Source organism: Carassius carassius, chromosome 8 (assembly GCF_963082965.1).
Source record: "Carassius carassius chromosome 8, fCarCar2.1, whole genome shotgun sequence".
Classification (NCBI taxonomy): domain Eukaryota; kingdom Metazoa; phylum Chordata; class Actinopteri; order Cypriniformes; family Cyprinidae; genus Carassius; species Carassius carassius.
In genome coordinates this window covers 23,414,825-23,442,326 of record NC_081762.1, presented here as the reverse complement: position 1 = coordinate 23,442,326, position 27,502 = coordinate 23,414,825, and the positions used below count along the sequence as shown (strand labels likewise).

Genomic DNA, 27,502 nt, shown 5'->3' with positions numbered 1-27,502 from the left:
CCCGCCTTGCTTGGTGGTAAGTGTTTTACTAAAAGTTAGCGATGGCAGAAGAATTACAAGAACTTCAGGATCTTGTGGCCCAATTAAGAGCTGATAATGAGAGACTTAGACAAGAACAGACTCAAATTGTTATTCCAGGTCCTAGTACAGCTCCTATTTCTACCGCCTTACCCTCTGGTGCACAGCAATCTGCTGGTGCAAGTGCCCCATCTACTGAGCGATTTGTGTTTGTTCCCCGAGATAGGAAGTGCCCAAAATTTAGCGGGAGACCCGGTATTACCATAAATGAATGGGTAGAGGAGGCCCAAGCCTGTATGCGGGTTCGCCATTTGTCTAGAGCTGATCAAGCATTCTTTCTTTTTGATCATTTAGAGGGAGAAGCTCGGGATGAGATCAGGTATCGGTCTGAGACAGAGAGGGGGGATCCAGATAAGATAATTCGGGCCTTAAAGGAATTGTATGGGTGTTCTTTGTCATATGTAGCATTGCAACAGGCATTTTTTTCCAGGAGGCAGCAGGAAGGAGAAACACTTTTAGAGTTCTCTATTGCATTGATGGGCCTCTTGGAGGGGGTAAAACAGCAGTCGCCGCATGCCATACCAAATGCAGAAGCTTTATTGCGTGACCAGTTTGTCGAGCACGTGCTCGATATTGGTCTTCGTCGGGAACTAAAACAATTAGTCCGCCGTGACCCTACCTCTTCCCTCTTAGATGTTCGTAGCGAGGCAATGCGCTGGGAGCGGGAGGGAGTGCCTGGGGGTGCGAGAGGGCGAAGTCAGTCTGTACCAGTGGCCTATGGGGCCCAGTATGCCATGCAGGGGGAGTCGCAGGTAGTTCGGTTGAGCTCCCCTTCCAAGTCGGAGCTAGTAGAGTTACGGGAAATGTTGAAGGCACAACAAGAACAGTTAAACCAACTTACCCAAGGGTTGGCTCGCTTGCAGGTCCCTAATTCATATAGCCGGTCCCCATATCACAGTAATATAGTATGTCGGAGGTGCCAACGGTCTGGCCATTTTGCCCGAGAGTGTGATGGAGAACGTGTTCTCCCTCGCGCTCCAGCAGTGGGTATATCTTCAACTGGGTCTAGGCAGTTTCGATCTTCACAGCCGTCGGAAAACTAATCCCCACCGGGCTGCGGAGTCACAGCGCGGATGGGGAGTCATTTGACTCAAATGTTGTAAACCGTCTAAATTCTGTCTCTCGTTTGGTGTCCTCCTGTCCTCATCTTAATGTGCTCATCGGTGGTGTTCAAGTGCCATGTTTAGTGGATACCGGTTCCATGGTGTCCACGATCACCGAGAGTTGCTTTCACCAGTATTTTGAACCATGGGGGCAGGAGCGTCTTAGGTCGTGTCAATGGTTGCAACTTACCGCTGCGAATGGTCTTGCGATTCCTTATATCGGGTATATGGAGCTCGATGTCGAACTTTGTGGTAAAGTAGTACCGGAGTGTGGAGTGCTGGTTGTCCGAGATCCTCCTGGTGGCGCCGGTGGACATGTCCCGGGTGTCTTGGGGATGAATGTCCTTGGCCGGTGCTACCAGGAACTTTTTGGACAACATGGTACATCCCTTTTTGACTTACCGGTGGTGTCACAGGCCCCTAGCTCCGTCACAAAGGCATTACAACATTGTAGTAAGGTTAGTGTCCAGACCTCTGATCGTGTTGGGGGGGTTAGGGTGCGGGGGCGGGGCATGTGTCACATTCCAGGTGGTACCATGAAGCTGGTAGCGGCAACCTGCTCAGAACATTATGCTTCCGGTCCCGTGCTGTTTGAGCCTCCAGATTCAGGCTTACCTGCTGGTTTGTTGGCCTCCCCCGCACTGGTTCAAGTGACCCGGGGCACGGTGTATATCCCGGTTGTGAATGTGGGTACCACTGAGGTGATTCTTTACCCCAGGACGTCTTTAGGCACATTGAGTGGTGTCTTTGTCATTAGTTTGCCAGAAGGTATTACTGAAGTAAGGTCCTTAACTGCTACTGTAGGCTCCCATAGTTCCTTGGTCCCCTCTACTGTGGAGGACCAGATTGATGCCATAGATTTGTCAGTTTTGGCAGGGGAAGAGCAAAGCCGGGTCCGGGCTTTGCTTCACAAGTACAAATTTGTGTTTTCAGCCCATGAGGGTGATCTGGGGTGCACTAACCTCTTGGCCCATGATATTCCGCTTCTGGACGATACCCCTGTCAGGCAACGGTACAGGCGTATACCACCTTCGGAATATGAGGTAGTAAAGTCCCACATTAATCAACTTCTTGAGGCACAGGTTATCCGGGAAAGCTGCAGCCCCTATGCGTCTCCCATTGTTTTAGTTAAGAAAAAAGACGGTAGTCTACGAATGTGCGTGGACTATCGTCAACTTAATTCTAAAACTAGGAAGGATGCCTTCCCTTTGCCCCGTATTGAGGAGTCCCTTGATGCCCTGACTGGTGCCCGCTGGTTCTCCACTATGGATTTAGCCAGCGGGTACAATCAGGTACCTGTCACTGAAGTTGACCGGCCTAAGACTGCTTTCTGTACCCCATTTGGCCTATTCGAGTGGAATAGGATGCCATTTGGTCTCTGTAACGCTCCCAGTACCTTCCAACGTCTGATGGAGAGGTTGTTTGGTGACCAACAATGCCAATCTTTGCTCTTGTATCTAGATGACATTGTGGTGTTCTCTTCCTCGGTGGCTCAACATCTGGAGCGTCTGGGGGTGGTCTTGGGTCGGTTAGGGGCTGAAGGACTAAAAGCCAAGTTAGGAAAGTGTGCCTTCTTTCAACGTGAGGTAAAGTATTTAGGGCATGTGGTGTCGTCTCAAGGTGTGTCCACAGACCCAAGTAAAATTGAAGTGGTAGCTCAGTGGCGCACTCCTACAAGTCTGTCCGAGTTGCGTTCGTTCCTGGGTTTTGCCAGTTATTACCGCCGTTTTGTGGAGGGGTTTGCCAGGTTGGCGGCCCCTCTGCATAAATTGGTGGCCGAACTGGCAGGTGGCAAGACAAAGAAACGTAGGGAGGTGAGTTTTAACGGGGCCTGGGGTGAGATTTGTCAGGATAGTTTTGAAGCCTTAAAGAGGAAACTCACCTCTGCCCCTGTGCTTGCCTACGCAGATTTTACTCTGCCATTTATTCTGGAGGTTGACGCTAGTTTCAGTGGTCTTGGGGCAGTTCTTTCCCAAGAACAGGGAGGAACCGTGCGGCCAATTGCATATGCCAGCCGCAGTCTTAGGCCCACTGAGCGCAATATGAACAACTATAGCTCTATGAAATTAGAGTTCTTGGCGCTCAAGTGGGCCATGGCTGAAAAGTTCCGTGAATATTTGTTGGGGCACAAATGTGTTGTTTTCACCGACAACAATCCCCTTAGCCATCTATCATCGGCAAAGCTTGGGGCGACTGAACAGCGTTGGGCAGCACAACTTGCAGCTTTTGATTTTGAGGTGAGGTATCGATCAGGCAGATGTAATAGAAACGCAGATGCTCTGTCGAGGCAGCACCCACTTGACTCTAGCATGTTAGGGGACTTGCTTCCAGGCACTGCAGTTCCTCGTGCTGTACAGCAGGGGGCTGGTACGCAGGTAGCTGTTCAAGCCACTCAAGCGGTGATCACAGCCCTGCCCAGTTATACCACTGCAGAATTGAGCTCTTTGCAACAGGCAGACCCTGTGATTAAGGAAATTTTGCCCTTTTGGAAGCGAAAGGTGTTCCCTAGAGTGGAAGAACGCAAACGGTTGTCTAGGCTGGGATTGATCCTGCTTCGTCAGTGGGATCGGTTCATTGAGAGAGAGGGTGTATTGTATCGACGAGTGTTTCGCTCTGATGGGGGTGAGGAGTGCTTTCAATTGATTTTACCCACTACCTTAAAATCTGAGGTTTTGAGGCAGCTTCATCAGGAGCATGGGCACCAGGGGAATGAGCGTACCACTGAGTTGGTACAGCAGCGGTGTTATTGGCCTGGAATGTCCTCAGAAGTGGCACGATGGTGCCAGGAGTGTGAAAGGTGCCAAGTTGCTAAGCATGGGGGTCCCACTGCCCGTAGTTTTATGGGCCATTTGTTGGCATCAAGACCTAACGAGATCGTAGCCATTGACTTTACTGTGCTTGAACCCTCTCGTTCAGGAGTTGAAAATGTCATCGTGATGACTGATGTCTTCACGAAGTACACCATGGCTATCCCCACACGGGACCAACGGGCGGAGACTGTGGCCCAGGTTCTTGTGGCCGAGTGGTTTTACAAGTTTGGGGTCCCTGGTCGGATTCATTCCGATCAGGGCCGTAACTTTGAATCCTCTCTCATCCAGCAGCTCTGTCAGTTGTACAAGGTCGAGAAGTCTCGCACTACTCCTTACCATCCGGCTGGTAATGGCCAATGCGAGCGCTTCAATAGGACGTTGCATAGTCTCCTCCGTACATTGCCTGTTTCTCGGAAGAGGGACTGGGTGTCTTGCCTTCCACAAGTACTTTTCTGTTATAACACCACCCCGCATCAGACCACTGGCGAGTCCCCATACTTCCTAATGTTTGGGCAAGAACCACGGCTCCCAGTTGACTTTTTGTTGGGCAGAGTCCAGGAGGTGGGGGTAGGTAATGTTCATGAGTGGGTTGTGGAACATCAAACTAGGCTCCATGTGGCCTTTGAAGGGGCACGTGATCGGCTAAGGGTGGCCGCGGAGAGACGTAAAATACATCATGATCAGAATGTGCGGTGTGTGTCACTTGAGGAGGGCCAGTTGGTTTACCTCCGTGAGTGTGGCATGAGAGGTCGCCATAAGATCCAAGACTTGTGGAGCCCAGTTGTGTATAAAGTAGTGAAGGCACCTGTTGAAGGGGGTTCAGTATATACAATTGCACCGGTTGATGAGTTGGGTAAGGTAAGGCATGTTCATCGCTCTTTGTTGAAGGCTAAGATTTTAGGGGACCGTCCAGTTCCGAGCCCTCGGGATAGGCCTTTGGTGGAGGGGGCGCTGCCTTTAGAGGATGAGCCAGACGAGGGCGATTTGCTACTGTTCGTCCCTGAAACCCCCCAGGCTCAGAGTCCGGCTGTTAGTAATTTAGTCCCTGTAGCTGTCCAAGCTCCCTTGGATATCTTGGACCCTTGCCCCCTGGTGACGGTACCTGGGATACCAGTAGCCCAAGGACAACACCGTTCTGGAGAAATGGGTCTCGCTCCGGGATCTGTTACTGTGTCTGTAGGCCCACCAGGCACTGAGGTAATGGCTTTGCGGAGATCAACGAGACCCAGAGCAGGCCAGCACTCCAATGTCCATCACCTGCCACGGTCAGTGGAGGCGCCTGGTGAGGCTGTGCCCCTAGGTGGGTCTGTCTCTAGTGGGATCTCTGTCATTTACAGGCCTTGGAATTGATAAGTGGGGTTGCCGTATTCTATCGTCGGGGCGACGATACAAAAAGTAGGGGTAGATTGTGGCAGATTAGTCAGATCCTCCCTGTAGTGACGTCATGTTATTGGTAGCCTATCTCCCCGCAGGGAGGTGTGTTTAAATGGCTGTTTGGTGCGGGCCGGAGGTGGTCATCTGTTCTGTGCCTGCGCTCTTCCTGTTTACCGGCATTCAACAGAGGTCTGTGGTTAAAACACAGCCGTTTGGGCATTTTAACACCGCTTGTGTTATTTCTGTGGGGCTTTGCGTGCACTGGAGAGTCTATTGTAAACAACCGTTACGTGCGGTCTGGCTCGTTACACTGCCTAGTCCCAGCATTCCCGTGTGTTTACCGGTTGAGTGGGGATATCCAATATATGCTGTTTGGCATCTACTTCATTTCTATCCCGTGGATACTGACGTCAGCTCTGCTTTCTGGTGTGGCGAACGGCTGCGTTATTTGGTATGTGTGTTTATATTTCCGATTGCTGTTCATAAACTAGAACTAGTTTACTAATCGTCTTCTTATCTATTAAGGGCTAAGACTGGGCGTGCTGCATTTCCCTACTACATATAGAAGCACGCTGCTGTTTTGTTCCTGCTGGATTTGCTTTCGTTTCTTTTCTGTATATTTTTGCTGTGTGTTTTCATCATTTTGTTCTGGGTGATTTAGCGCGGCCCGATTTTGGAGTTGTTGGTTAAAACCTGCTCCTACTGTGACTGTATTTTGAAGATCTTTTCCTCGTACGTTGGGAAATAACGAGTTCGAGGGCCGCGCTCATTCAGATATTTATTTCTTCATTTGCCCTTTGTGGTGTTTCTCATTTTGGACTGGTTCAGAATGCTGAGATTTTCTCTTGGACATTGTTGTCTTTAAATTTATTTTTCCTTTTCCTTTTGTGTTATTATCTAGCTGTTTAAGCTAGAATTTATTTCTTTTCTTTATGTTGGAAGGGTTTCTTTTGCTCCCCTGCATTTAAGTTTTTATTGATTAATTTTTATTAATTTGATTTATTTTGGTTTGTATTACAATTACAGGAGCTGTGTGTCCGACGGCAGTGAGGCTTTCCTTCACCGTGTGCTGTGTTATGCTGTGTGAGCACCACTGATAAAATCACGGGTATTGGAGAGAGTGTGTGTGTGTGTGTGTGCACTTAGTGTGATTTTCCTCTTTTGCTCCCTCTCTTAGCCCATTTGATGCCAATAGGCCACAGCTCCGAAGTAATTGTGAATCCTTATTGTGGATTGTGATTTCCAGTTTAGTAATTGGCTGGGTGACTATTCCTGCATTTTAAACTTTTGTACTAATAAACAAACTCTATTTTGCTACCCACGTCTCTTGCTCACATTATTCAGTGGAATGCACCTGGGTTCCTTATAACATTTTAAGTGAACTGTGATTCCCTGGTATAGTCCCAGGGTGGCGTAGTCTATTGTATATCTCTTGAGGGTTGAATATCGCCAGCAAAAAGACCACTTGGCCACATTTTGGCGTAGTCGACAGGATATCTCTTGAGGGTTGAATATCGCCAGCAAAAAGACCACTTGGCCACAAGTGGTTAAGTTGTATTAACAAAACTGTTCCAGAACAGTTCATCCCAAATATGAACACACTGCTACTCAAGCTGTGTGTATGAATATATATATATATATATTGCTTCTTTCACATTTTGCATTTACTTATACTTTTACTTTCAATACTTAAGTACGTTTAAGATTAAAAAAATATTTTTCATACTTAATTACAATAAATATCACATACTTTAAGACTAAGTAATATTCTAAACTGTGACTCCAACTTCTACCAAAGTCATTTTCTGGTAAGATAGCTGTACTTTTAGGCCATCCTTAAAAATATTCTTGTTTGCCGGAACCCGACCGACCCTGTCAATTTAGGACCGACTCAATTTATTTTTATTTTTTGCTTTTAGTCCGACCAACTTGCCGATTGCAAATTTGCGTTAAGACTGACCAATTTTTTTTTACTCTTCAAACTACTAATGCAAAAGCATAAAATAATATTAATTATATTTAAGTATTGTAAATATATACATTTTCTAGGACTACATACAAACGAAGGCTATCTTCCTTAATTTAAAAAAAACCTGTGACGTCTATAACGGATCTCACATTATGTCTTGTGCTTCGTCTCATTCACTGTCAGAGTCAACGGTTCGCTCTTGGTAATGATGGCTGCGGCTGCAGTAAACAAAATGTTCGCGGTCACTGTTCAAAGTCATACGGGTTCGGGCACCATAATACATCTAAAAAATGCATTAAAACAGCTCGACACCACTTTAACTTTGACTAAAACTGTGCCCAGATCTTTTCCCATCCCTTCTCCCTTCTAGTCTAAAACCGTGTCCGTGTCGACTGTAACTATGTTCGAAAATCTATTGCACGAATCGTTTGGACCAACCAACACAAGTTTTGAAAACGAAAATAGGAAATTGATTTTAACGACCTTCTCTCGGAGCGCGTCCAGGTTTTTGTTTTGTTTTGTTTTTTGGAGCGCGTCCAGCTTTTTTTTTTTTTTTTTTTTTGGAACACGCATCACACAGCAACTGCAGCTTTGGACACACGCATAACAGCAAATAATACTTCTGCACACTGTTTCTCTTTTTACAACAGAAATCTGATTTCTGCCGGTATTCAGACAGTCTCATGCATACAGATACAGATTCGGGCTTAGAAAAACTAAATTCAAATTTTGTATTCGAATTTAAAAGGCATAATAATTTCAGTTAGGGTGAAGAAAAGCTTTTTGCTTCTCTTCTGAGGCCACAAGCGCATCGAGCAAAATATTACTGCACGTTTATTCAAAGCATTAGAATACATGACTGTGAAAAAACAACATGATATTTAAAATAATTTTTATTAACAATTATTATTAATTAAGTTGCTTAAAGAACTATAAAAAACAGCGTCATGTATACATGCATTGTTAAATAAATAAAAAGGGCGGAAAACCAGTCACACAAGAATAATTTTTTTTCATTTAAAAACATGAGATGCAGTGGGATGGGGAACAAAAACCCAACATAAAGTCTCGAGATATTTGTAGAAAATTAAATTAAATACATTAATTTTACATGTCTTTCTAAACATGCGGCTCTCTTGTGCGAGACGCGAGTCCAACGGTGTCTCTCTAGAAAATGCGCGAAATATGTGTTCTGTGTGAACGGCTTGGTTTCAGTTTTGATGTAAACAAGGTCTTCTCCATTGATGTTCTCTGTTTTTTTTTGTAGTGGCTTCAACTGGATAGGCTAACATAACCTTATAATGCAATGCCAGTTACATCGTCATCGCATCTCGTGCGCCACTGATAAAGATCAAGTATACTTCGGCCGTCCGCACACTGTCTGCATTATGTCCTTTTCGTCATCCGTGTGCGGGCATTTTTTGAGATTTTACAATCAATTCAATGAACACTTGTCACTCAAATCAAACAGATTTTTTTTCACAAAAGTGACAACCCAAGAAAGCAAAGTAAACGTCTCGGGTTACTTGACTGTAACCCTGTTCCCTGAAAAAGCGGGAACGAGATGCTGCGCTCAATAGCGCTAATGAGAACATTCTTTGTTCGGCCGGTTGTGAAGCATGTGTGTCAAACACGCCAAGAATTGGCTTAAATAACCTCGGCAGGTGACGTCACTGATAACGTGCACCTGCAGGTTATAAATAGATGTGAAATGGAAACATCCTCAGGTTACCCCTTTGTCTGAAGAGACGTCCTGACACGTCGACAGTGCGGCATTGAGGCGCAGCATCTCGTTCCCGCTTTTTCAGGGAACAGGGTTACAGTCAAGTAACCCGAGATGTTCCCTATCAAAAGCTACTCTCGATGCTGCGCTCAATAGCGCTAATGGGAACGAGAATACCAACGCCGCCGCACTGTAAGTGTCTGGACCCCGAAGGTTGTGTAGTGTGTGCGCACAAACATCAAAGAGGTCTCAGACATGACTCTGGGATGTGGACTCAAGGGCATGCGAGTCCAGAGTAGCATTGACATCCAAACTATAGAATCTGACAAATGTGTGCAGAATGGACCAACCTGCCACATCACACACTTGCTGCAAGGGTGCACCTCTTGCTCAAGCCATTGAAGATGCAACCCAACTGGTTGAATGGGCACTAACTCCTAGAGGCAAAGTTTGACCTCGTATGTTAGGGCAATAGCAACCCTCACCCAATGTGAAACTGTTTGCCTGGTGGCAGCCACACCCCTGACTGCAGCCCCCACAGCATATGAAAAGCTGCTCTGACTTACACCACTGGCTAGTGCGATGGAAGTAAATCTGAAGAGCACATACTGGACACAGTAAGTGAAGTCTTTCCTGCTCCGGTGTTGTAAATGGCGGAGGACAGAAGTCTTTAGAAATGAGTAGGATGGACATCCAAACTATAGAACCTGACAAATGTGTGCGGAGAGGACCAACCTGCCGCATCACACACTTGAGCAGGAGCATCCCTCACCCAATGTGAAACTGTTTGCCTGGAGGCAGCCGCACACACCCCCCACCCCCGTTTGCGGCACCCATGGCATATGAAAAGCTGCTCTGACTTACGCCACTGGCTAGTGCGGTGGATGTAAGTCTGAAGAGAACGTACTGGATACAGTAAGGAACATTCGGAAGATAATTAGGGTGAGGATGCAAAATAGCTTTGACTCACCTAGGGGCAAAATCGGAACAGGATGGCAGGACTGACAAAGCCTGTAAATCCCGAATTCTCCTTAGAGAGGTAATGGCCATAAGAAAAACCATCTTTAGAGTCAGAAGCCTGGCAGGCGCTGATTCTAACGGTTCGAAAGGGGTGCCAGCCAGCCCCTCGAGCACTACGGCTAAATCCCCTAAAGGGGCCGTAGCTCTAGTGGGTGCCTCAACCTCTGAGCCCCATGAATGAAGCGGGCGACTAGAGGGTGCTTCCCCACAGAATCCCAGTCAATCAAAACATGGCAAGCCAAACTAGCGGCCATGTAAGTTCTGAGAGTACTAGGGCATGTGCCTGAGGACAATTTCTCTTGCAGGAACTGCAGTACTGAAACAATTTGGCAGTGAGCTGGGTCTACATCGTGTGTCATGCACCAACCCTCAAAAACACTCCATATGAGGCATAAGTTCTTCAAGTGGAGGGAGTCCTACCACTTAGAATAGTCTCTATTACTGTGGCTGGAAGGCGTAAAGACGCAGTCTGGGCCACGCATTGGCAATAGCGTCCAGACCCAGGAGAGCCGGATGAGTCAGAGAGATGTAGAGGGGACATTGTGCCATCTCCTGTGAAGCACAGAGGTCCACTTCTGCTACTTGAAATCTTTTCCAGATTTGACTGACTACTTAGGGGTGGAGTTTCCATTTCCCGTGTTTCACAGCTTGTCTGGCCAGCAAGTCTGCTCCCACATTCATATGCCCAGGAATGTAAATCGCCCTGAGGGACAGGAACTTGTCCTGTGCCCAAAGCAGAACCTGGTGCGCTAACTTGTTCGAGCGGCGCGACTGCAGTCTGCCCTGGCGATTTATGTAAGAGACTACAGATGTGTTGTCCACCCGCACTAGGACATGGTAGCTTCTCAACTGCTGGAGGAAGTATTTCCGGGCTAGAAATACAGTCTTCATTTAGAGGCAATTGATGTGCCAGTTCGAGAAGAAGACAGCCAACTAAGGCCGGTCCCCAGCCCATGAGGGAAGCGTCTCTCATTAGCATCTTGCGATGACAACACGGACCTAGAGTGGGACCCAAAGTCAGAAACCGGGGTCTGAACCACATAGATAGGGTACGAAGCCCCTGGCGTGTAACCCTTATTTGCTACTGGGGTTGGCCCTTGGATGAAATCCCCTGGCTCTGAGCCACAACTGAAACGATCTCATGTGCAGGAGGCCCAAAGCTATCACCGTGGATGCAGCTGCCATGAGACCTAAAACCTTCTGAAAGTGATGAACAGTGACTTTCTGGCCTAGCTTGATGTTCTTTAGGGTGTTTAGAATGGATTTGACGTATGCAGGAGACAGCTGTGGCTGCATTGTGATCAAATCCCATACCACACCTGAATACGTTGTCCTCTGAGCCAGAGAGAGAACGCTTTCTTGGTGTTGAGTCTCAACCCCAGAGATTCGAGATGAGCTAGGATGACATGCTGATGTCGAAGCGCAAGCTCTTGAGACTGGGTCAGATTCAGCCAGTCGTTTATATACATTTTAAATGTGGATGCCATGGACTCGTAGAGGAGCCAGAGCTGCATCCATGAATTTCGTGTAAGTGCGGGATAACAAAGCTAGGCCGAATGGAAGAACCTGATACTGGTAAGCTTCGCCCCCGAAAGCGAACCTCAGGAACCTCCTGAGTTGTGGCAATATTTCAAAATGAAAATACACGTCCAATAGATCTATGATTGGACGCAGCCCCCCGTCTTTCTTGGGAATCAAGAAATACCGATTGTAATAGCCTGACTCTCTGTCTGGCGGGGGAACACATTCTATGGCCCCTTTGACCAGCAGAGTCTGTGATTCCTGTGTCAATAGATATGCACGTGCCGGTTTCACAGAGGTGGAGACCACGCTGTTGAAACGCAGAAGACGATGTGCAAACTGAATCCTGTAGCCCTTCACTACAGTTCTTTCGACTCATGGGGAGATATTTGGCAGTAGCTTCCACGCTGCAAGCTTCTCCAAAAGGGGCACTTATTGGGACACTTTGTTTGTCGTGGGGGGGGGGGGGGTGGTTAAGATGTCTGGTGTCCTGAAACGTGGCAGGAAGCAACAGAGCATGTATCATTTCACTGGAGGCCACTGCCCCCCGAAACACCTTTGGTGGCGGAGGTTGTTCAGTGATCCCCTAAGGGTGCCAGGAAGGAGCCTTACACTTCTGATGGAATTTTCCAGGGCCCTCCCTGAGGGGACACACCCTTTGTCCTGGGCACAGCTTAAGGCCCTTGCTTTGGTCGTGATGACCGTACTTTAGTCCAGCTCCATCTGCGGCTGCCAAGTGTTACAAGCTGCTCCCCAGTCTTATGAGGGGGCGCACAACTCGCCACACTCTCTCTTTGAACCTCCTACCCCAGAGGAGCTGGATCGGGTCGGGACTGTTTATTTATTTATTTTTGGACAGCCCTGACACTTGAGCACAGTGAGTGAGAAACATATTAAAAGTCTCCTCCTGGCACTCAGATTATTATTATTATTTTTTTTTTACTCTCAACATACTTCCTTTTAAACTAATACTTTTATCAGCGTGACACACACACACACAATGTGGTCTCTGAAGACAAAGAAACCTTAGGATGTTTCCGTTTCACGTCTATTTATAACCTGCAGGTGCACGTTATCAGTGATGTCACTTGCCGAGGTGATTTAAGCCAATTCTTGGCGTGTTTGACACACGTGCTTCACAACCGGCCGAACAAAGAATGTTCTCATTAGCGCTATTGAGCGCAGCATCGAGAGTAGCTTTTGATAGGGAATGGTCTCTCATTTGTAGGTTGCATTGATACCTAGCGTTGGATGCAAGTAAAACAGCATAACAGTACCTCATTTTTTTTCTTCTCACCTGAAACTCAAGCAATAAACATGTTTTTGACAAAGATTTAAATTTGTTTGTGGTCTATATAGCCTGCATCAAAATGAGGTTTGCAATTATGCGCCCGAAGGCACGGGTTGAAGACCCAGTCAGTGATGTCACGATATGCTAATTGTTTAAATTCATACCTACGTCATCACCATCACCAAAATTTTCCTTTTTTTTTTACATTGAAACTTGAAAAAAAATATTACTGTTACTGCAAACCAAAATATTTTTAAGGATGGCCTTACTTGAGTATGACTTTCAGGTACTTTATACACCACTGCATTTGAGAGATAGGTGGCGGTAATGCACTTATAAGTCTGTGATCCGCCATAAAGCAAGAAGAAGAAGATGTCTCACGCACCTGCTCGAGAAAAAGCATAGGAGGACACGCTCAGGTGAGTTCTAATTGTTTGGACATTGCGTGAATCAGAGGTAAAAAATTATATAAATACTGTTCAGTTTCTTGCACAGAACGATCATTCTGTGTCTTTACACATCAGTGTATCATCATGAGCCACAGGGTTTAATTTGGTTTTGCTATCTTTTTTTATTGTATGTTTTAGTTTTGATTCCCATCCACTTACATTATAAGAATGATAGACTGCAACGGTTTGAGCTAAAAATCTTGGTTTGTGTTCTACTGAAAAAAACAAGGTCACCTACATCTTGGCTCTCCTGGGGTTAAGCAGATAAACATTCATTTTTGGGTGAACTATTCCTTTAATTTCAAAAATATAATTTTAAAAATAATACTGTTTTTAATCATTTGTATTGAAAGAGACTAAAACAGGGTTGTGAACAAGGAAGTTATTTTTTATTTTAACAACTGCTTGTAAGATACAGCCAGCAAATTTACTAAGCAGTGCTTTCATCGGGAATCACCCCTAACAGATGAAAGGACGAATGTTTCATTGTGAATATGAGATTGAGAGGAAGAATGAATGCTGTATCAGATACTCACACATTCACACTCGCTCAGTTAACATCGCTCTCATAATACTCTTTTACACATAATACACTGGTTTTAATACAGTAATATAATAAGCTTTTATTGTAGCAACAACCCTCAACACGTATTTATGTATGTATTAATTAATTTATAAATGTTACATTATGTGTATTAATATATATTGTTATATTAAATGAGGTGCATAAAATAAAAAATAACTGCTGTTCAGGGCAGAAAGTTCAGATTGTAGCAGTTAATTATTGTATCATGTTCTTATTCAAACAAATAGAATGGTGATAAATGACAGACTAGCAGGCCCACAGTTTGAATAATCGCACATCTGTCTGAGCTTTCTGAACCATCTCTCATGCACATGTTCACATACCAACATCACAGCAGCTGAAATATGTACATGTTTACCCAGTGAAACCCACGTCTCCAAAGACTTCTGGGAAACAGCAGTACAAAAACTTTTCAGTTCTCTCACAAGATTCTCACACATGTGGGGTGGTTGTAATCATGGCTGAATATCATATAGGGGTGATAAAGCATGCCATAGTGTAATTTAGTGTCCTTGGTTGTGACGCACTCTCTCTCTCTCTTGTGTGTGTGTTTGTCTTCCCAGGGTTATGGGAAGTTGGTGCACATGTTGTTGATATGTAACAGAGGTTGGGCTCACAGGGATGCCAGGTTTAAATCTAGTCTTGTGTAGTTTACCAGTACTGAAAACATAGCTGTACCAAAAATATTATGTGGTATAAAACCATTATTTAGCTAATTTTGCTGATGGCAGTGTGACATGAAATGACTTCTAGTGTTTTTATATTCAGCTATAAATAATCTAGCCATAAATAACAACACTAACAGAAAAAACGTCCTGCATTTTTACGGTTTATTGAAGGACAGCCCCAAAAGAGGTTTTGTCAGGGTTAGTGATGGAGAATATGGTCATACAGGAAATGTGCTTTATAAGCTCTAACAAAACAGCCAATATGTTAATAATAGGCATGCTAATAATCAACTAATTAATAGCGAAAACTGGTCCCAAAGTGTTATGATTTATAAGCTGTTTTCCCCATGGGGAGCAAAAATGTCCCCAAAAGGGAAAAATGTCCTGGTATTACCATCTTTGTGGGGACATTTTGTCCCCATAATGTAGGGAATAACAGGACCACACACACCTGTTTATCAGTAAATAATGGATCGGAACCTACAAATTACAAAATGACAGTAAAAAACAAACAGATTTGCTTAATGTTTTGCTGCAGTTTGAAAATTAAAGATTTTGTTGTTGTTGTTTTTGTTATTGTATAACTGCATGTATATATACACTACTTTTCAAAAGTTTGGAGTTAGTCAGTATTTCTTAACGTATTTTTGAAAAAAAAAAACTATTTGATCAAAAATACAGTAAAACAGTAATATTGTGAAATTTCCTTTTTTACTATATTTTAAAATGTAATTTATTTCTGTGATTATGGTTGTTTACTTACTCAAGTAAAGCGTAAGAAATTAAATGGCAATACATTGATATTAATTTGACATGACATAACAGCAATCACACAGAGAGCGTGAGCCATGCAGTACTGCACAGCAGATATGCATAGACATGCTGAGCTTTACAAAAAAACTTTGCATGAAACATGATGAAAGCGCATATTTATATATTTGCAATATACTGTATAGTTTTTATGAACTAACAAAATTATGGATTGATTTAAAATAGTTCTCAATGATTAAAAGTACAGGTTGTAGGAGCTGCCACTAGAGGACGCACTACCAAAACAATAACAATCGCGTGGTTTGATGATGCTAAGAAGAGCGTGGAATGATGGGATTTTTTGTCTTCTACCCAACCGCTGACGGCCATCAATCAGACGATATGAAAACAATTACCACTTGTTCAACAATAATATACACTGGTGTACATTCTAACACAATAATGGGCATACATAGCAAACACAAGTTCAACAATTTGCATGAGTAGATTACATACAAAGTCAATGCAAAGACGCGATCAGACTATGGATCAGACGCGTCCTCGCGCGGGTCTAGGGACGCGATGACCCACGTTCGGCGTATGCCCCATAATACTAATCTTGTTGATCGTTATAATAGCATACATTTTCTGTAAAGATAGGAATCAAAACAACTCACCTGTCGAGTAAAACATAAGCGAGATCGGCATCTCTTTCTAGTTGAAGTTTGTCGCGAAGCTCTCTCCATCTAGAAAATGCAACACCAATATTGATCCTCGCTCTTTCTCTCCTCTTGTCACAAACTCTTTTTGGGTCATCTGGTTGGCCCGCACGCTTACGTTTACGGGAGCTGTCCTTGTCGACAGAACCAGCGGCAGACGGTAAACCGTAATTATGCTCCATAAATAAGTAACACAATCCACCATAAAATGTGCAAGAATTAAATAAGGAACTGCTTGAAGCAAGCTAGAGGTTTGCTGGACGCTAGACACTACTTCCGCATTTGTCCATGACACTGTTGTCATGTGGTTTCTAAGTCAGTAAAGGCCGTAACAAAGAGTAACTAACGTCATTGACAGGCGACTGCACTGCCCCATGTCACTGTTTAGAATGGGAATTTTCTCATGATGTACAAGTAGTTGAAAACATTAGAGATATTGTTAGTGATCAGCTGGACAAAATATATAACACTATCCTAGTGTTTTTTTATATTTTAGTGCAAATATCTTACAAATTGTACCTTTAACTTCTTATAACCATATTAGAATTAATTTTGATTAACAAACAAATACTCTGTGTGTTAAAATGAACACATGGAGCAAGAGAAACAGAATGTATTTCAACATATTTAGGAGGAATGTGTGATATTAAACAGTGAAGCAGAGCAGATTTAGGAACGGCAAATTTTTTTCTCAGCACACAGTCTCGTGTGGGTCATCGAATAACAGTCTTGTGATACTGTCAAGTGCTCTTCAAAAATAGTTTCACTGTGGTCTCTAGAGACCTGGTAATCTAATAAAGGTAATGGAATTTTGAAGCCCCAGTTATTTAGAGATTTAATTCTAGGATGTAATTTGTGCGCTTTCTCTCTTCCAGATGAATCTGATTTCTGGCTCATTCCACGATGGAGTCATGCTGTATTCTCATGCCCTAAATGAGACTCTGGATCGGTCGGGTGCAAGGCCCCCAGGGGACGTTATCAATAAGAGGATGTGGAATCGCACATACCATGGTCAGTTCTGCTTAAAGTCATCTATCGTCTCACACGGCCAGATTTTTATGCTAAGTGACAAAAGGTCTGCAGCTTGTTCTGAGCAAGAGACCATTTTGACCAATGTGTCACCAACCACTATTTTTACTTTTTTCACGCTCTAAGAGCACTTTTGCTAGTTATTAATGAATGTCTTTCAAAGATTTCATGCCACCAACCTGGTTGTTAACTTTTACTGATCATACACTGTAGCTAAAACGTGCAAACAAAATTTTTTTTCCTTTTCTGGAATGGAACTATGCCTGAATACAGATGTTTGTTAATTTCTGGGAACACTAATTGCAATGTAGAGTGAAAAGAATGTTCGACAGAAAATAACATTGCCTGGGATAATGTTAGCATTTGCATTTAGAACAGGAAGGGTAGATCCAATTAATATCTGTTCTGAGGAGACATGCTTAAATGGAAATAAGTGTAAATTCAATGTGCATAATGAATTAGCAATCCTGTCAGTCTAAATGCATGAAGTAACCAATCCAGTGATTATTTTATCCTCAGATTAAATAAAATGTATTTACTTCCCAAAAGTGCTAATTTTATCAACCCAGTACCTTTTCAGTTCTCTCACAATGTGGACTAATAGGAAGCCTGTAAACAGTGTATTCTCACACCTGTAATTTGCGTAATGTCAACCAAATCAGATTAGAGCTTGCCACACTGAGTCCTTTCTTGTTCTTGTTCTGTGAGCAGTATGAATCAGAGAGTCATTGAATGGACTGTGGGCGACCTACAGGCATAATGCCTGTGGCTGAGACTAGAAGTCACCTAGACAGTTTATCCGCACATTGTATAAAACACAGTTCTCTATAATATTACAGTTGTGATTAGTAATAATACAGCTTGCATGTATTTAGGGGTGACCCCGAATAGTCGACGAATCTATGCTTTGATTCAAGGAGCCTGATTCGACTACCAATCTAACAGTCGAATATTCGCGGGGTGTTATTGATTATGCCAGTTTGACTATATGTGAGCGCTCAAATGTCTGATTTCACAAAGAACTTGCGGTTTTCTCCCAATAAGTTAATATGCAGCCTATTATGATAAAGCCGTTAATAAGAATCTGAAAAGAAAGAAGCTTCAAATAAATATTTCAAAGTGCGTGAATAAATCCAACCACCCCTATAGATTTGTGTTTCACTTTCCATAATCCGTGACCGACAGAGGAGCATCTTGGCGGCAGGGATTTAAAGCTCAAGACTCAAACTGACACAGGCAGAGTCTGAATTTTTTAGAACAGGTAGGGTACAAGTGATTTCAAAACATTTCAGCCGGTGTATATATATTGTGAATATATTATTTACCTGATATAAGATGCTTTTGGTTTTGAGTGAAGCGCTTCATTGTAGTACTACTGTGATATCTCTTCAGTGCACAGCGCGAGCAGGTCAAACTACAATGCAGAATATTAATAACTATGACTGGGACTGTTATATACATACTATTATAATGAGAAGACCATTATACTAAAATGCTTTCAATTTTTAGAGTTTAGAGTTTTTGCACATTGTTTTGTGAAGAACGCGTCCACAATAGGAGTTCGCATTCAGAGCCCCGCAGATATGTTCATGTGCATTCGGGCCCTTTTTGCAAATAGCCTATAAGTCTTAATATTAACGGTATGTTGTATAAATAACAAAGCATATTCTATATGAAATTATGAGTTGAATCCACTGATCTATAATATAGAACATATATAGATCAGCGGTTGAATCTCATTGATTAAAAACGAATCACTCTACTGGTCATTTTCAGCGCGCACAGATCAAAACAGAAATGCAGAACATTAACTGATAATGTTTTAGGATAACGTTATAATGAGAGAACTATTGTATAAAAAAAAAAAAAAGTTAAAGGTCCTATGACATGAAAATTTCACTTTCTGAGGTTTTTTAACATTAATATGAGTTCCCCTAGCCTGTATGTGGTCCCCAAGTTTCTAAAAATTTTAATCGGTGCAAATCGAGATTTTACTATCTTTCTCTGCCTTTGAGAAAATGGAAGCTCAAACGGGCTGATCTGGAATCTCCTCTTTGTGACGTTGTAAAGAGAAATGTTACCTCCCCTTTCTCTGCTTTGCCCGCCCAAATATTTACATATAATTCAGTCGCAATGTCAGCACAGGCGTTACAAACAGACTTTTATGATATGGCTTCGACAGCACCGGCACAAACAGTGAGTAACAGTGTTTATTAATGCCTGATCTGTGATCAGTGATTTCTGATGTGTAGCTAATTATTCAAGTTCACACAGACTTTCTTTCTAAATCGTTTAATACTGTTTATGCATCACTGAATCAAGCCAGTGACTAAACGATCAACTTCACGTTGTTTCTCTTAGTAGCATGAAACAAATCTGTTATTTAAATTGTGATTTAACTACAGAGAGCGATCAAAGAACGCTCCCTTTTTTTCGGAGCTGTCACACATCGCGAGGATATCTGCACTCTTGCCCAAACTGCAATGAATGACGCTGTTATGCTGCACAACGAAGCTCTTACTGTATTCATGTGTTTGCTGTTAGTTGTGGTGAAAGCATTTTGTGAGAGAAAACGTGTTGCAATAATGACGAGATCACTGCATTCACGCGATAAACAGACTCTGTTTACTCAATGCTCATCACTGCAGCCTTTCATGTGATGGGAAAAGATCGAAAAAATAATTATATAATCAACAAATCCACGATTCGTTAATCTCGACAGCTGAAGTATATATATATATATATATATATATATATTTATTTGAGACTTGAGAGGGGTCCACATGTAATACACATTTCAAATGCAAAGATGTCAGCCAATCACAACAGTTCTTGTTTACTCGTGAGTCTCACAGCAGACACGCCTCTTCAAACAGAGCATTCAAGCCAGAGGGCTATTATCAGGATATAAAAATGCTTTTTATTTCTAAATTTTAAATGTAAAAATCATACTAACAATATAAGTACACCTAAGGAAACATTAAAAAGCATTTAAAGAAAAGGAAATAATCCATGTCATGGGACCTTTAATTGTTATGGTTTCGCCTCTTTTCATCAAAACATGAAACATTATTTACCTCGTTTATATCTGCAAGGTATTCGTTACACATTGTCCCTGTGTGTTAACATCAGTAATTATGTTAGTCGAAGGTCTGACTTGACTCGTTAATGTATTTTGCCCCGCCCCCAAACATTTGATTAGACTATCAGTTGAATATCGGAATGATTCGAAAATTCCTATTTGACTATGAAAATCCTTAGTCAGGGACACCCCTACATGTATCATTCTGCTCTGAGAGTGCAGGTGCAACAGCTCATGATTCACAGCACAAACTGCTGAATGGAAACTATTACACATGGTTCAGCGAGGCACTGTGCAGAACAGAAGACACAAGTATAGTAAGTTTGTTTGGACATTTATTTTGAATGCTACTCAGCTAAACTGCTTATTAAATATCTTATGAAGGCACCTTTTTTCGGTTCCTGCCACTTGGATCAACTTGGAGATTATTAGGGCCTCAGATTGAGCTGCATGGAGACGTTCTGCTCCTCCAGGTGTCTTTATCTTTAGATCGCAGGTGTCTCATTCAGCTCCAAAATGAGATTTCTGGCAAAGAGTGAGTTTGTTTAAAAAAGCAAACTGGACACTAATGGGGGAAAAGAAATGCCTGTCATTTCTCCAGTTCTACAGGCCGTGTCTTTTTCAGTCTTTTTTCTCTTCCTGTCTTTTGTCTGCCTGAGCTCATTAATAAGCTGTGTTTAGTTTGCTCTGCAGCTTGTGCTCAATATCCCCTTAAGGGTTCAACCAGCACCAGTCTAAGTACAGCACACACTGCCAATTGGCAATCTTACCCGTCTTTACAACAAGGTCTAACACCCACAATCAAGTCACACTCAAATCACAGAGCAGTACATCTCAATGATTAGGAAAGGCATTTAAAAAGGAAATAGGCTTTAGAGGAAAACTGTGGCTCAGTTTAGACCCTTATAGTCAGTTTTGTGTGTTCTATGGGTTTAGGTTTTATATAACTTGTTAGCTTCACTGTAAAAAATGACTGTGATTTTAACGGTAAAAAACTGTGAAAATGCTACAGTACAAACCTGTTTACTGGTTAACGGTAATTTCCTGTAAACTTTACAGGGAAAAACCGTAAACTTACGTTCCCAGAATTCTCTGCGTTGCATTTCAAATTTTGTTTGAATTTGATGTTTTTTCTTTGAAATAACTATGTTTCTTCTTAATTTTTTCTCATCTGTTATGTTTATTAGGTTTGTATGTTACATAAAATGTTGTTAAATTAATGTTTATTGCATATTTCAGTTTAATGAGTCTCACCATGATGGTGTTTAGTGCTTGTGTGAATGACACCGTGCACCTTCTATGTATCTTATTATTTAAAAGCTGCTTGTGATGGGCTTTGTTTCACCACATGACTCTCTCATCACCACCTGCTTTTGGTGGTTACCAGTGTAATACAAAGGTACAAAACAGATTTCAGTGCTTCAATAAGTTCGTATATTAATATTATATCAGTTAAATTATGGTATTAAACTGTAAATATAAAGTAAAACCGTTAAACCTACAACAATGTAACTGTATTTTTTAAGGTATAAAACCGTTGTTTATAAAAATGTTTTTTCCTAAAGTTAATACTTTTTATTTTACAGTAAATCATTGACTCAAGCACCAGATTTAACCGTAGAAACAACAATGACAATGGCTGCCAACCGTAAAAGAAAAAAATGTTTTACCCGTAACTTTACGGTGGAATTCTGGCAACCCCAGCTGCCAGCGTTTTACCGTAGAATCTACGTTTTTTTTTTTACAGTGTTGCATAACACATTCTTTTGAGTTAGTGTAAATAAGGGATTCATAACAAATCGATCCTGATCCCACACAAGAACCGCTCAGTGTATTTGTGTGCATTGATGTGTCAGTGCGTGTTCGTGTTTGTATTTGTATGTGTTTGTTTCACATAAGCATGTTGAAATTGAAAATGAAAATCTAAATGAACAAATTAAAGAAAGGAAAAGGAACAAATAAACAAGAAATAGCAAACTTGGAGTTCTTTAAGTTCTTTAACTCCTTGTCCATGCCACTGTTTGGCAGAGTTCAGCTCCACATCTGAAGATGGCAGGTGTGTTGGATTAGAGTCAGAACTAAACTCAGCAGGACAGCAGCTCCCCAGGACCTGAGCCGAAAAACTCTTATAAACAAACAAACGAAAGATGAAACGAGCTAATGTGTATTCAAAGAACAGCTAACAAAAAAAGTTGATGATGTTTAGAAAACTTTTATTTAAAAACACTAACAATTACATTAATCAATACTTCAAAAGCTTGACAAGGCAAAATAAAACTCTCTGCATTGAGTTTCTAGTTTACAGCAGTTCAGTTTCACGTTCTGTGGTATGACGTGTGTTGTAGTGAAAGCTTCAGCTATGCTTAGGGCTCCTGTCCACAAAATATCTAATCTTGACTCATGAACAATAGGTTCCACAAACAACCAGAATGTCTTTTTTTTCTGGGTAAACAAACATAAGAAAGAACAAACAAAAGAAAGGAAAATAAGAACAAGTGCACAAGGAAACAAAAGAAAAATTGAACATATAAAAAATATTAATAAATGAGGAAAACCAAGCAAATGAAAGGAAAATAAGAACTAATGCAAAAGCAAACAAATTAAAGAATGAATATAAACTTATATTAGAACGAACAAACAACTGAAAGGACAATTAAACTAATGCAAAAACAAAAAAGAGCAAACAAAAATATGAATTTCAGAAAGAGGGAACAAATGAAAGGAAAATAAAAACTAATGCTAAAACAAACAAAAGAAAAAACAAATGAACAAAAAAATCTGAACTAATCCAAAAGCAAACAAAAAACAAATTACATATGAACAAATATTAGAAAAATCGTGGAAGGAATGTAGTGCACAAATAAATGAAAAAATAAAGCAAAAACAAAGAACTAAGAAAACAAATGGGAAAAAAACAACTGAAAGAAACATGAACAAAAGTGATTTGTACTTAAGGATAATGCTGTATTAGTCATGAACTATAAACACATGGTGATTCTTTTCTTGTTTCTTGTTTTTTTTTTTATTAAAAAAGCCATTACAACAACACATAGTCCTTGAAAAAGACTGAATCTGTGGATGTAATGACTACTCTTGTTCTCTCAACAAAAAACAGCGGGCTTCTCTGCGGCTGTGAGAAACATTATTGCATATTCAATCACTGATATGCGATTGAGGGAAATTCAGAAGTTCACAGCAGAATCACCTCATACTTCTGTAATGCCAGAATCCTATTTAAATTGTTTGTGACTGGATAATCCCCCTCCGCAGTTTGTTTGGATTTAATATGTCCCCAATTTAAACACAAATGCCATCAAGCTCCTCAAATTGCCTGTTCTTCTTTTCCCTGTCCCAACACTCCTGACGCCCCTCACATATCTGCTTCATCTCCTTCTCCACCCATCCATTTATCCACCTGAAATCCCCATTATCTTCTCTCTCTCCAATGACCCACTGTGCATAAATCCAATCTCACGATATTTACCACAGACAAATACAATCTCCCAGGCTTCTCTCTCTACTACATGAAGCACAGCAACACCCAACAAACCAATAACTCCTTCAGGGAACAGCTAAACACGAAATGAGAGTGGCTTGTATTGAGAAGCCTTTAGAGAGCTCTGTAGATGTTGAAATTAATTTTGTAAATCAAATGTATTTTAAAGAAAGGTTCTCGCTTACACATATGTTGCAGGAAAACCTACAGTAGGAATTACAGTAGGAAATCAGTGGTTTAGAAAGAAAAAATCACTTATAGCACCCTTAATTATCATCAAAGCACAATAAGTTTGAAGTATGACCCACAGGCGAACTCTGTAATTTGTACAAACTCAAATGTAACGGGCATCAGAGACTGTTGAAAACAAGTTGGCAGCAAAAACATTTTGTCACATTTTATATGTAAATTAAGTCCATAAAATGCAAAACAATGTTCAATGTTAAACAATGTAACAATGTTAAAGGGTTAGTTCACCCAAAAATTAAACCTCATCATTTACTCATCCACATGTCATGTCGAACACGTAAGACTTTGGTTTAACACAAATTTAGATATTTTTTATAAAATCACTTTTGAGAGTTGAGGTAACCAAAACTTCGAAGATCCAAAAGATCATAAAGGCACACTAAAATAAAAAAAATAATGCATGTGCCTCTGTCATGAGCTTTGGTTGTGAGACATTAGGTTTGAATATCTGAGCTTCTGCGTTTATCATATCTGATGAGCTGTATGTATGTGTGTTTGTATCAACCCAGTCTCATGGCAAATACCTTACTGAACATATCGCAGCAGTTTCAAAGAGAAATGTCCACTGAGTGAGGCTAAAACATGGGCTCAATATGTGAACCCTGGCACGTTTTTATTACGTTTATCTAGGAACATATCGGTGTGTTTTTATTACATTGTTTCTGGTACATATTGTGGTGGTTCAGAATTTAAATATCAGGGACTGTCGCTAGAAGTTAATGCTCTACCGTGTTGGAAATCTGCCCTACACCAAACCCAATCCTAAACCTGCCTGATAGTGTTAACAAATGCAAAACTTGTTTAAAAATGCATTTGTTGATGCAACCATGCCATTTCAACTTTTATATGCAGATTTGAACTGCTTTGTTGAACCATGGTTACAAAGGGTTCCAACCAGAGCTCCACGCCTCTGAAAACCCATAGATATGAAGCTGGATATGTGCAATGCTAAAATTCAAAAGCATCAGTTTTCATATCTCCCAGCATTTTAATATTGTTTTAAATTCATAACATGATATTCTTCAAGTAATTGTGTGAAAATTACGTTTTATTAATCGAAACTCTGTAAATTTGTGTGAAAAAGAATAAAAGGTGTTGGAGTTTTACTGCCTCTAGTGTTCATTTCTTTTGGAAACTGCAGTGATATTTACTTATTGGTACGTATTTCGCATATCGCGAAAACGTGCCCCCAGGTACGCATTTGACTTGAGACCATTTAGTTTATAAAAGGGTGTACCTCAGAAGGCTATTATTAGATGTGGAGGTCTTTTATTAGAATTAAATTCAAAAACATGTGCAATCTTGATTAAATAAATCAGTCGATTGACAGCACCAGTCTTTTTTATTTCCGCTAAAGAATCTTAGGAGAAACACCTGCGATGAAGCTGTTAAGAACTTCCTAAGTACTTTTTATTTTCATCACACACTCACTCTCATCCAATCAATGCTGTCCTCTTTCTGCATTTCCTTGTTTTTATCCTTCATCATCTGAGGTGTATTAAAGGTCCCATATTGTCAAAGTTGAAATTTTCTGGCTTTTTTCACGATAACTGAGGTCTAGGGGCTATGTAACTACCATATAAATTTCAAAACAGTCAGTCCACATTAAAATGCACACAGCCTTGTTAAAGTAGCAATGATTTTTCACGAACCGTTGTGACTTCCGTAAAAAGCTGACATCAGAACGTCCTCCTTCTGTCAAACCCCCAGACAACATTGTGTCCATAACATTGCTCAGCAACAACAACACTGAAACATGTCGAAAAGGTTAACTTTAATCACGAAACCAGATCGGCCGACCTGTAACATTACACTCTCACTCAAAGAATGGACGATCTGACAGGATTGTTACTAGGTGGATCACATCTAATGTGTATAGTAAAAACAAACTTTCCATGTCTATCTAGTCACGATGAAGATGTATATTTCAATTTCAGTTGGCAACTATTTTTAAAGCTACATTATTTATCCAGCCACAATAAATCACAACAATGTACATACAATTACAAATGATTACATATAAAACGTCATTTTGTTGTTTTAGACACATGCACAGACATTTTTTCGTACACAACATCGTGAGATGCAAGAAACATATGGAAAGAAATCTGTAGATGCATCCATAACAACAAAAGACAATACTTTATTGAATCTTTTCAATAAGTGTGTGCTGCAAACACTAGCATTTTTTACAAACGTTTCTGTCCAGTCCATTCGTTTTATCGTGTTTTACCATAGCTGTCAACAGTTTTTTTGTCTGGCAGTGGCAGCAGATATGCGAGGCTGTATTATGTCTGTTCTGGCACCCCATATATCACAATCTCATCCTGTGTCTTCCATCATGTTGCATTCAGTCCCCTGCATTCTTCTCGAGCTTTCTTCTTCCAGTTAGGTTCCAGATGTTTCATCCACAAGGATGTCTCACGCTCTCAGTGTGTCTCTTTTTGATCTCTGTGCAACATCAGATTAGCACTTCACATGACTGGCTGCCTGAGGAAATCTTTGAGTTTAGAAGCTGGGGTCTGGTATAGACTCTGAATAACAAAGAATTTGAAAAAAACCTTTATCCATCTGAACACTGAAAAAAAGCTGTAGTTAAGAAGTCCCTCTAACCAACTGTAAGGAAGGCCATTTCTGCCAGTGAATAAAAAAAATTGTAAAATGTAATTGTGACTTTTTATCTCACAGTTTGGGGGGTTAGTTCATGCAATTTTACATCTCACAGTTCTGACGTATCTCGCATGATTTTTTTTTGTGTAATATCAACTCACAGTCAGGATTGTGTGATATAAACTCATAATTGAGATATTTAAACTAGAAATAACCAGTAGCTCTAAAACCTCAAGTACATGTACTTTTTTTTATGAAACCAAGATAGTTTGTGTATAGTTATTCACAGTGAATCACAACATGTATGACTTCTATAACTGTATACAGTGTTTTAGAGAAAATCTGTACTTGCATACTTAAAGACTTTTACTTGTTTACTGATTGATAAATGATTGCATTGCCTAAAAATATCAACACAATTTATGCGTGTCGAAATTTTTGAGGATTTTTTATTAAACATTAAGTAAATCACAGATAGTCTAATGAAACATTACTGTAGATTTATAATGTTTGTGTTTGTGAGTGTCAAAAGGCTGCTCTGACATGAACTTAGCCACAATTCACCCTCTATAGCTTACTGAGAAGACTTAAAGAGAGTGAAACTCAAATTCAAAGCATGTGTACTTCATTAGAAGTTAAATTTACAGTCCTGAAAACCATGTAGCAATTTTGGAACGTTTTCAAAATTCACCACAAAGCAACATATGCTTAAAAATCATAATTATTTATTACCAGTAGCACTGAAACCTAATTAATAGACTTTATATACTGTAAATGTTTTTTTCTCCTTTTTCTTCTTGTTTTTATTTTTTTATTTTTTAAGTCTCATGCTCAGCAATGCTGCATGCATGTGATTAAAGCTTGCAGTGCAACAGTAATACTGTGAAATTATTTTTATTAAATTAATAAATTTAACTTTAATCATTTCTATCATTACTTTCTATCATGAAGCATAATTACTCCAGTTTTCAGTGA

At 41.0% G+C, this 27,502-nt stretch overlaps 1 protein-coding gene across 1 annotated transcript in view; it reads left to right on the top strand.

The window, feature by feature from the left end:
* The window catches only part of npr1a (natriuretic peptide receptor 1a), a 165,611-nt gene that overhangs the window by 81,255 nt on the left and 56,854 nt on the right, over nt 1-27,502 (top strand). Inside the window, exon 5 of the mRNA XM_059556721.1 lies at nt 16,937-17,072. Within this exon, the coding sequence (XP_059412704.1) occupies nt 16,937-17,072 (136 nt within the window). The remainder of the gene's footprint in view (nt 1-16,936; nt 17,073-27,502) is intronic.